General features: G+C 48.2%; 1 protein-coding gene across 1 annotated transcript; it reads right to left on the reverse strand.

Annotated features, from left to right (window-relative positions):
- Positions 1-381: 381 nt before the first annotated feature.
- On the reverse strand, positions 382-10575 carry LOC119432921 (uncharacterized). The gene is made up of 7 exons (XM_037700070.2): positions 10385-10575; positions 9102-9505; positions 8037-8290; positions 5566-5837; positions 3432-3590; positions 1950-2189; positions 382-739 (listed from the first exon to the last, which is right to left on the reverse strand). The coding sequence occupies exons 1-7, from the start codon at positions 10487-10489 to the stop codon at positions 497-499; spliced, it is 1677 nt and encodes a 558-aa protein (XP_037555998.1). The 5' UTR covers positions 10490-10575; the 3' UTR covers positions 382-496.
- Between the last annotated feature and the right edge of the window lie 413 nt (positions 10576-10988).

Consider the following 10988-nt stretch of genomic DNA (forward strand, 5'->3'; position numbering starts at 1 on the left):
AAGAACTTATGGGTCGATCCTGCTACAGGTGAGCTCAAAATTTCTGGGTGCAATGAGCAAAAGGCCGGTCACGACCTGGAATATATCCAGGAACTTGAATAATGTTGCTATTTTTGTTGGTAGTAAACGTATACGGGTTACGGACGAATGAGCAACTGAACAGAAGTCGGTCCAGTTCACGGAGCAAGCGGTTAAGTCCTATCTTTGTCCTCGTCTGCAACACACTACATTTACTGCAATTGCGAAGCTTGAATGCTTGATTAAGCGGCAGACAGCCGCGATTTCTGCTGCACTTTAAAGCTGTAACGTACCGTGATAAACACATTGACAAAAAAAAAAAGAGATCGGATCCTCTGGTTATTGATAAGACCAAGTATTATCTTTTCTTTCTGTCTTTAAGCAGTGGTAATACAAATGTCCGCTGTTGAGCTGCTTCCGATAACAATTTGCGTGGTGCATTTTGTAGGCGAGTCCTAACGTCCTGTCTGTTTGCCGTTTAGAGCGGCGTGTCGTGTCGAATTACGTGCCAGTCCTTCTTCTTCGTCGTGTTCCAACGGAACCACAGAAGCGGCGACAAGCTTGAGATCTGCGCTTGCCACTTGGCCAGGCTCGAGTCTTCGTTCGTGTAGTTGGAGAAGTCAGCGGAGGCGATAGGCTCGCCTCTGCCGCTGTCGTCATCCGGTGTCGTCACGTGCCGCAGCACAATTGCCTCCTCGCTGTCCACGGTGATTGGATTGGGCTGCGACAAGGCCGGTTACAGAAGAAATTCGTTCAAAACCAAACACTCAAGAATTAGAAAAAGTTTAGGACTACTGCTCTTAGTTCCGAATTCACGCGTGACATATTTGCGCCGCGTAATCTCGGATGCTATTTTGAGTTCTGCGGTAGCGGCCATCACGCTCTTACGGCGCCTGTAATACACAAAAGCATGGCCTTCGAGATTCCTGCCGTTACACTGAAAGAGCCGTCTTTGGAGTGTGTGATATGGACACCAACTATTGCTGGAATAAATGTGGGGAACACACAATCAAATGGCATTAGGGTGATAAATTTTTAATGCGATAGCGTTATAGGCGGACTTCACTCATTTGGAGGCCAACAGCCAAAGACACCAAAGAAGGCATAGGGGAAATTGTTTAATCGAAAATGATGCAATTATAAAGCATTTCAACTAACGTAGGAATTATGGGTAAAACGTGGATCTTTCAACGGCTTTGGCGTGGTTTCGCTGGGAAAGCAAACTGCAGAGTTTTTTATTGTTATATGGCGTGCCTGTCATATGGTATTTCTTTAGCTCACTCTTAACCACTTCACGCCCACAGTCACGTTAAAATTGCATTTAAGCGTGAATCTGTACATATTCAGGCATAATGATGTATCTACAATTCTGAGTATGAATGTTGCTAAATATGGATGAATTTTGGGCAGTTACAGTCGCCGTATCGGTGATTATTTTAGTAATTTTCAAGAGTTATTTTAATTTGCAACGTTAGGAAAGCAATACGATAGAATATAAGCGACGGAGATGAGTGTAGAAGGGTTATTGTCGCCATACACCGAATTTCAGATGACAACACTGCGTTAAACCAAAGCGCGCTCGAAGCCACAAGGACGAAGCGTAAACTAATCCCCTTGCTGGACAGTATAACAGTTTCTCACAAAAGTTACTAGGTGGAACTCGGGTGCTGCGATCGCAATGCTCATAATTTACCTAGTTCGTGCTCGTGAGTAGCTTCAGACGTTCTTGTGGCGTTATTTATTACACTTTAATCTATCCAGATTTTCAAGCAAACATTTTTCTAAGCGCATGATCCCAGGCATTAAGTTTCTGCATCGACATGCTCACGTCGGGTTCATGTAAACAAAGGTAAAAAAAAGATGTATTTGCGCACGCTGCCCGCCACCTGTAGCAACGTTACTAGATTCTTTAAGTATTGAAGAGCGTTGACCTGTAGAGCGTGGTAGGCCTGGGCAGCGTCGGCCTCCACAATGCGCGCGGCCTTGAGAAAGACTCTCGAGGTTCTTCCCGGTGGATCCAGCAGGGGTCGCACGCGTAGCTTGTCTCGCTGTCCTAGCAGCATGTCGTACTTGTTCGGTGCGCCATCTGTGGTGAAGGGCTGACTGAGAAGCGTCAACGAGGTCGCGTTGGCGAACGCCTCCTTGGAGAGAAAGTCTCCGAAGGTCGACGCCTGCACGCAGAGCCACATAACCGCGAGTACACAGGTTCTTGAGGCGCTGTGTGTACAATCGTATACGCTGAGATAGCGCATAAAAAAAAGCAGAGAGGGCTTACGAAAATAAGGATGTTTAAAACGCGGCGCATTCATGTTGAGACAGTTCTGAGTGCACCTTTGGTGCTATTTGAATAACACGTGCAAAGTGCTTTAGCGAATGGAGTCGGTCTTGAGGCGCTGTGTGTACAATCGTATACGCTGAGATAGCGCATAAAAAAAAGCAGAGAGTGCTGGCTGTCGGTGCCAGTATGTCGTCATGCGATAGGGTGCACTTTCATTGTTTTTTACATCGGGCATGTTCCTCAAGGGGCATGATTTGGAATGCTTTTCAGGTATATGCTGAACAACATGTACGGTTGATCTCGTATTTCACGTTCCTGAAGCCAACGCATGCAGCCAACGTTTTGCAAACTTCACAAAGCTCGATGAAGCATTTAAATTTATCTGTCTGTGCTGCTGCAGTATGATCGTTTGATCACTCAGAATATGCTAGAAGTATGATGAAAACAAATTTCCTATGGGCAGAAATAATTGGTGCCTTTTCTAGACAAGATTCATAGTCGGTAAACAAACGGCGTGGTACGCACATGGTAGTCTGGCCCTAATCGCGTAAAGGTCTCATTCATCAAAGAAGCTAACTTAGCATCAAGCTTTTCGGCGCCGTTGATATACACAAGCCGTCATGGTGCAGGCAAACAGGAACCGACGAATGCGATGATACTCCGCTTCGCAGGTAACCAGCATAAAGAGCAATTTTCACCACTCGAATGTTTAAACGAGTGTTACAGAAAAACGAGTTATTGCTAGGAAACTTTGCAGGAACCGATCAGCCGTTGTGCAGATGCTGCTGGAAGTCTCGAAAGCGTTTGTGAGTAATTCTAGAAAGCCTTCAAATTACTAAAGTCACTATAATTGCACACCTAGTGGTTTCATACAACCCCGATGGGCCATTATAATTAAACAATTAATGGCAAAGCCATAACGAGGCGCGTGCTGGCAGAACTCTCTTAGCGGAGTGCGATTAATCATGTGACGTCAGCGGCTAAAAATAGAACGGCGCGCATCGTGACTCAACGCGAGAAAGGTCTCGGGAGCCAACGGAGCCGTGAGCAGCCACAGAGCTGACGATGTACTTGATGCATGGTTTGCTAGGTCAAGGCATGGACTGCAGATGACGGTGCATACGCGCATGCGTACCTTACGTAGGACGACAAACTCTTGCAGGGCGACTGTGGTGACGTATTCGATGGGCGTGTCGGCGTAGCTGTAGGCGCAGTCCATGACGAGCGCCGCTTCAGCAAAAGCCAGGCTGTTGTCAGCCGGAACGCCAGGCCACGACCTGTAGGTGAGGCTCACCTGTTAGGACAGAGAACATGGATACAATCTTCTACGACCCATACTGCTAAAACTTGAAATATTTCCTGTAATGAAAAGGGAGATTAGCAGCAAGCTGTGAAGGCAAACCCGTACTTGCGACTCTGAACCTAGCAGTTCAATATGTAGGTTCGCCATGGAAGGATAATGATTCGAACAGCTTTCAGGCAGGTTTCGAGGGCAGGGGCAACATGTTCGAGATGAGGTAGCAATTCTGTTCCGATTTCTTATCCTTGGCGCTCCGCTTATAAGTTACCACGTGAGAGAGTTTACCAGTCGTGAGCAGCGTGTGATAAAAAAGGAATAGAATCGAGCGAAAGGAATCGTTATACCGGCTTACATTTCTGATGTCTTGTCCTGTGGTTCGAATGGTTCGTCGAATATGCGTTTCCCATTCCAACCACGAATCACGAATAGTACGAAAAACGGCGTCCAAATACGGTTGCGACGCGTGGGAAAAATGGCCGCTTGGATTGGTGAATTCTGCTTGAGGCTTGTTGGATGCGATTGCTGATACTGGTTACAGAGGCACTTAAGTCTCCGTGCACTGAATGCGAAAACATTCTGGCCGCATCGACTATATCGACGTCCATACTAGTTCGACGTCCATGTCACGTGGCATTGTCACATAACGTCATCACGTGGTCGTGTGACTTTGCAACTTAAAATTGTTACTTGGCCACGTGACTATGTCACATGACGCTGATCACTTCTGGTCGTACGTCGGAGCGTGCGCTTCCGGAATCGTATCGCTTATCCTATCTGTCAGACTACTCGTTTTGTAAAATTGTTCGAAGCTGGTCAACACTTTTACTACCAAGTCTGAGCTGTGCTCCTCGTATAGTTTGTATTTTTATCAACCAAGGAGGAGCCATACTCGTCCATGCTACAGCTGTTTCTGATTTGCTTGCAACTGAGTCGCGTTCGTCAGCTCAGTTCGCATCGTACATTTCAGTTTTGGTCCTTTAACATATTCTTCGGTGGCTTTACATTTCTTTCGTTATCATTGGTTCAGATAATTACGCTAGAACATTGCACGTGTGCTGCTGAGGCGAAGTCTATTTTTTAGAGTAGATGCCTTTCATTAATAATTCGGATGAATATAAGTGATAAACGTCGCATGTTATATATACTTCGAATCTTCGCATGTTGTGCGATAATTTGCTAAAATAAATAAAAGAAATATGTACACATTCTTATGAAGGACATTGCGAGTTAAAGGATTAAAAGCTTTTTCCAAGCTTGTTGGGTGTTTTGTCCTGTTTGTAGATCATACAGTCGTACTAAGGATCGCACAGTTTCTCTGAGATTATGCCTTTTATGCAGGACAGATCCCTTTTCGTCCTTCCAATCCTACGCAAGCAGCACTATTGGCCACCGCATTTATGTTCGGCAAATGAGGCTAAACATTCTGGTAGAAATAATCGATAATGATTGCCAAATGCGTAAGCTTCTTTGAATCCACTGTAATTTTGTTGAGCGGCATTTTATGAACCAAAAGTACGAAGCAAGGGGAAGCGCACCACGCATACGGAAAGAGAGTGACGTGATGCGGAGCGACTTCACCACGTGACTCACGCGACCGCGAATTTCACTGTCCCTAGAACTGGCTCAGTTTTGGTTACGCCATCTTCGAGATAGCCCCAGTTTACTATTACACTGTTCCGGAATCGGCCTCCATTACTCGGCTGGAAACCGATCGCGCTGACGTGCCAAACCACGGAGAAGAAGACAAGAGAAAGCTTCGCTCTATAATGAAGGAATTATGCGCACGAAGGCGTACATTCCTTGCAGCGACGATATCAATGCACAGTTCGCAGTGTACTACACGTCCTTTCTCCCAACATTCGCGGTCGGAGACCAACAGACCACCCATTGATTGAACAGTGGATCGTCGCAAAGAAGCGAGAACTTAAAATGTGCCCGGCCGCGGCCGGAAAATCGCTCTCCCACGAACCGGGCTTCGCTTCCTGAGCGCCAGGAGGAACGCCAACGTCCGCTGGTCGGTCGCGTTCACGTAGACGTTGAAGTGGCGCGCCCCGAGCGCCACGTAGTAGGCCAGGTATTCGAGCAGGTCGCGCTGTGCTCCGACGCCGTCCTCGGAGATCCAGGGCGGCACGCAGACGCCGACCGAGGCTCTCTGTTTCCTGACGCCGAACTGAAGCTGGCGGGGCACGAACCAGAAGGCGCTCTCCTCGCGGCGGTACACGAGCGACACCAGGCGAACGTCTGCGGAGAGAGACCAACTGGCAGCGACTGGATCGCCCATTTTAAAGTAGACAGAGAACGAAGACCTAACCACATGGGAAGAGAGACTATAAGGAAACCATTTAAGCGACACTAATAAGGTGACTGTAGGGTATACTGGAGATTGGTAAAGTATTCTTTTAAAACACTATTTATTAACATAGTGGAAAAAGGGTGGTTATTGAACCTTTTTTTTTTCGCGCCGGAACATGAGCGCCGATAGGTCAGTGTGACGTCACGAATTTAAATCAATTTTCTCGCATTTAGGCTACATTGCCGCAACTTGCTTGGATTGGTACGTAGGTTTACTTTCATTCCAATCTAATTCTGCACTCTAAATAGATCAAATATTTATCGAGGAGACGCCCTAAAAGTCTGTGCCGTCACAGGCATCACGTGCTGGAAATTTATTGCGGCGTCGCCGCCCGCTTTTCGTTTTCGCGTCTTTTTTGATGTACACCAAGAATCCTCTCCCGAATGGGGCAGAATGGGATTAGCTGAGTGAAACAAATGCCGCACTTGATTAAAGTTACACTTTGAGAATGAAAAAGCGGCAGACGTCGTGAGAGGTTTTATGAAGAGGCACTATGCTGACTTAGAATCAAACAGTCAAGCTTGAATACACGCGTACGTTTTCCTTGAAGGAGAAGAACCTCCCTGCGAAGCTTGCGGAGCGGTCTTAACTGTGAACTGCTTGTTATTACTCTTGTTTGAAAAATGAGGTAAGCGTATTTTACCGTGAAACATTCCATGTCGTGCTACTTTCTGTTGAAGGAAGTAGTAGTCGAAAAGAAGAACCCAATTAAATTTCTGAAGGCTGCTAGTGTTTTACCGAATTTTGAACTAGTAATATCTCTGTCATATGTACAGGTTGCATTACCACCGAGTAGGAGCTTAAAAAATTAAAAGAAAATTAACTTGGTATTTCTTTTGTTGTCACTTTAAGCCCTCGTTCAGCCATTTCTCCTTGCAATTCTCTGTCACTGATTAATAAATCATCCCAATACTGGGATGATTTACTACTATACTATATACGTGCAATACTACATCCGCAGACTTCAAAAACAGCTATAACTACCCAATTTACCTATGAAAGAAGACTATGATTGTGTGATTGCTTTATTGCTCTTCACAATTAGTGTTCGTGAATAATTACTTGTTTATAAACTGCGTTGTTGCTGTGTTGCTATGTTTGTGTACTTTTGATTTTATATAAAACTTCCGTTACTAAATTATTGCTGCTAGTGATGTCCTTATAAATGTCTAATTCTAGGTAGAAATTATTTTCGCTCGTTCCTATTTTGTCTTCAACTACCAATTTTGTTTGCATACTTAAAGTATGCTAACACACATTCACCCGCCGCTTTAAACCTCTGTTGCTAACCGTACATCTTCTTAATTTTAGACGTGTTCTAACAGGAGGTCGACTCAACCATTATTACTTTGGAACCTTCTTCTATGTTATAATAATTTTGTAAAAAAAAAGGCCACAGTTTCGAACGAAAGGAGAAGCATCGATTGCGATAGCAATTTAGTGGACAGCTATACTATGTAAGGATAGTAGCTTTATCGGCCGTATAAACCTGTAAACATAGGCATAACTAAATTAACAAGCATGGTTCGTGTCACGCGCGCACGAGCAAACATGAACACGTCTCACTCGATGACAGCGGAAACTTGCTGTCAAAACGCTGGAGTGAGGAAGCGCGGCAGCAGCAGCGAAGGAATTTACCTTCGTGCTGCCTCTCGCATCAACGCGAACTAAGCCGCGAAAACACAGCGCACGGCGGGCTATGTCCCCGTTGCAGATGTCTTTCAACATACAGTGGCCCAGGCGGGCGCGCGCGGCCGCCCGGAGTAGAACGTCCCCCCCCCCCCCTCCCCCGGAGCCTTGCGCGCGACGGAAGACGGCGCGCTTCCTCCCCGCTTTCCTCCCTTGCGTGCGCGAGATTGAGCCGCGATCGCCGGCTCACCCTCGCACGCTTTCGCTCGCACATACAGCATACGGCGCGCGGCAACGATTTTATCGCCCTTCGACTTCATACGAAACCTCACAGCGACGGCGACTGCAGAAATGCGCCTGGAGTGTCCGTATAATTGCTATCGCAGTAAAAGTAATACTTTAGTAAACTTGGAACTTCGACAGCTGACGACGCAAACGGGCCGGCTGTGCTTACTCACTCGCGTCCTCAGGCACCGCGCACGTGGCTAGCACAGGTTCGTAGGGGCCGCTCGTCAGTCCGCCGACCGGAACGCTCGTCCCGCTCTTCACTACCACCTCGCTGCTCCAGGAGTACGAGCAGTTGGTCCGAGGATTGTCGCCGACGCAGAGCTCGACCCTGGCGCTGCGGTTGCGGTACACCGGCCAATGCGCTTCGTCCGGGTGGCGAGCACGCGTCTCGACCAAGAACGTGCCTCGCTCGGGCGTGACGTTCCTGCGCCGTCAACGTCATCTCGTTATCGCTACGATTTACGACATCTGGGACGTCGATTAGTAATCGTGTCACACGCAACACCCTAAAAGGGGCTATTCCCTCCGTGATGACTGTGGCGTTTCGGTGCTTAAGCGCGAAGGCGCCGGTCACGGCGGCCGCATTTCGATGGGAGCGAAATGCAAGAACGCCTGTGCACCGCTCATTGGGAGCACGTTAAAGAACCCCAGGGGGTCGCAATTAACGAGGAGTCCACCCACTACGGCGTACCGCATAATCATATCGTGGTTTTGGCACGTAAAACCCCAGAATTTACTTTAAAAGCGGCCTTGACACGAAATGTTCGGGCTTAAATTTCGCATCGCACGTTAAGCCTTACGCGTGCCGCAGCAAGCTGGATGCGGCACAAAATTTGCATTCGAATTATTTTATTATATCGCAGCTGAACCGTATAGCAGCAGTCTGGCAACACTTAAGTGGTGACGAAATGAAATCACAACCCCGGAAACGGCTTATTCGGAGTAACGGAAGCCGTTCTCGAAAGCCATACTTCATGCATATATTGCAAGCACCGGAAGCGAGTGGAGGAGCCGAAAATACGTACGTCATGGTCGTCAAGCCTCGTCTGGTTTTTGCGTGTGCGTCTCGGCGGTCCGCCCGAGATAATTTTCGCAGGCGCTCCCTTTTGCGTTGTCGTCATAACGGGCCGCGCGTGCCCCGTCGATACCGTGACAGCACGGCGACGGCGAACTCGCCTCGGGTGACACCGTATTCACTGCTGTCGCAATAAAAACGCGTGCGGTGTCCCGCTCACCTTTTGAGGAAGATGCACTCGTATAGGCCGTAGTTGGTGCCGTTGGCGCTGTACGAAGGCACCAGCTGCACCGTCGGGGCCAGCAGCAGGAAGCGGACGAGCGTGGGCCTCACGCGTCGGTCCGCGAACACGCCGCACGTGTGGAGCCACGAATGGGTCTGACGCCAGCGAACGGACGCATTGAGCCTCCAGATGGCGTAGTCGGTCCGGCTTTCTTCTTCGGAGGTCAGCCAGAACGGGGAGAGCTCGGTGTCGGCGACCGAGGCCTGCGAGCCGTTCGACGCGGCGGACGCGGGGTCGAAGGCGCTGCCCTCTCGCGGAGAGGTCTGCTCGGGGCCGTACGTCCTGATGGCGTAGAACGCGGTCAGCAGAAGAACGCCGACGCCGACGGGGCGCAGGGGACCCTGGGAAGGAGCGTAGAATTATGCTGTTAAAATACAAAAATACTAGTGACGTGACACTTTAGACGCTTTCTTTTTGCGCTGAAGCGACCCTGAAACACTTAAAACTTATCAAGGATGGGCTCACTATTAAAGAGGCACGTGACACCTGCGTAAGTTGCGGATTGCTAACATGAAGGTTGCATTTTGAATAATTATGTTTGATTATGCCGAGAGGCTGGGTGAAGATTATGTAATTGCTATGGTTTATATATTAGATGTTTCCTTGAAATAAACTTCAGTTGATAGCGCAGTGTGATGTCCCCTCATTTTACTCAGTCCACGTCCAGACGCGCTGTAGCAACCACGAAGCTGTGCCAACTCGACCGATTTTCCATCCTATTAAAGTACGTCGCCTTCCAAGTATCCCGCCGCAAAAAAATGTTTCAAATCCTTCAAATATAAGTGGCGTTAGACGTAGTTATCGCGTCGATGAGTGACATTCTCTCTACTTTCGTCTCCACTGGCGCTCTGGAAGTTACACAGGGGAGGTGGCAAGTCCATTCAAATGTCCCTGACTGCTTCTCACGCTTCCCGGCAACTGCAGCTTATGCAACCGTATTTTTTTTACGGGAAACGGTTGCGGCGAACGCTATGCACGAAGGCGAGTGCATAAATCTCCAAATTTCTTTGGTCGAATGCAAGCTGCCCCTGCCCCGCTTTCTCTCGCCATCTCCGGTCAAGTGCGGTTTCTGTGGAATAAGGAGTTATCACACTCAATTGTTCTTAACATAAAGAGGTGGCAATACTTCAAGTTTCACAGCGAAGCCACACTAACGATACAGAGTTTCTGAAACGGCGAGTTGTGAACGTCTCCTCAGCGCCCGTAATATATAAGCTTACCGAGACTTCGCGCTCGTCTTCGCTGTGCGTGGAATCTCTCCAAGCTTCGGGGAACAGCCGTTTGTGGCTGGGCGCGTAAGCACGCTTTGGCTGGAGGAACATCATCTTGACGCGTACGATCGTCGAAGCGCCACCGTGCAATCTGACAGACGCTCGGCAGGATAACCGGGGACGCTTGCTTGCTTGTTCCGCGATGATGACAGCGTTTCACGAGCGTTTTAGAACGCACCTTCTTCTGCTTCGTTCTTTGTGGGCAGGTATATGGCACGAGCGGACGCATGGCCTTCGAGATTGTTCCAGCGCCCACCATCGCGGAGGCCGAGGTATAGAAGGCGCGGAATTTCATTCGAAATCTACTAGAGCGCACTCTGGCGCTGAAGTCGCTCAGCTACCACGGGAATGATGATTAGTGCACAGTTTTGTCTAATCTTCGTGCATGTGACCTTCAGACGCTCTTGTAAACTTTATTTACAACGCTTCACTTGCCTTTATTGAGCTGAGTTTGGAAGCAATCCTATATTTGTGAGCGTGGAAGGCAATAAGACTTTCAGTACATGCATACTCGCGGCAATTTGTTGCAGTTATGTAACGCAATATAGTGCTG

Source organism: Dermacentor silvarum, chromosome 11 (assembly GCF_013339745.2).
Source record: "Dermacentor silvarum isolate Dsil-2018 chromosome 11, BIME_Dsil_1.4, whole genome shotgun sequence".
NCBI classification, from domain to species: Eukaryota; Metazoa; Arthropoda; class Arachnida; order Ixodida; family Ixodidae; genus Dermacentor; species Dermacentor silvarum.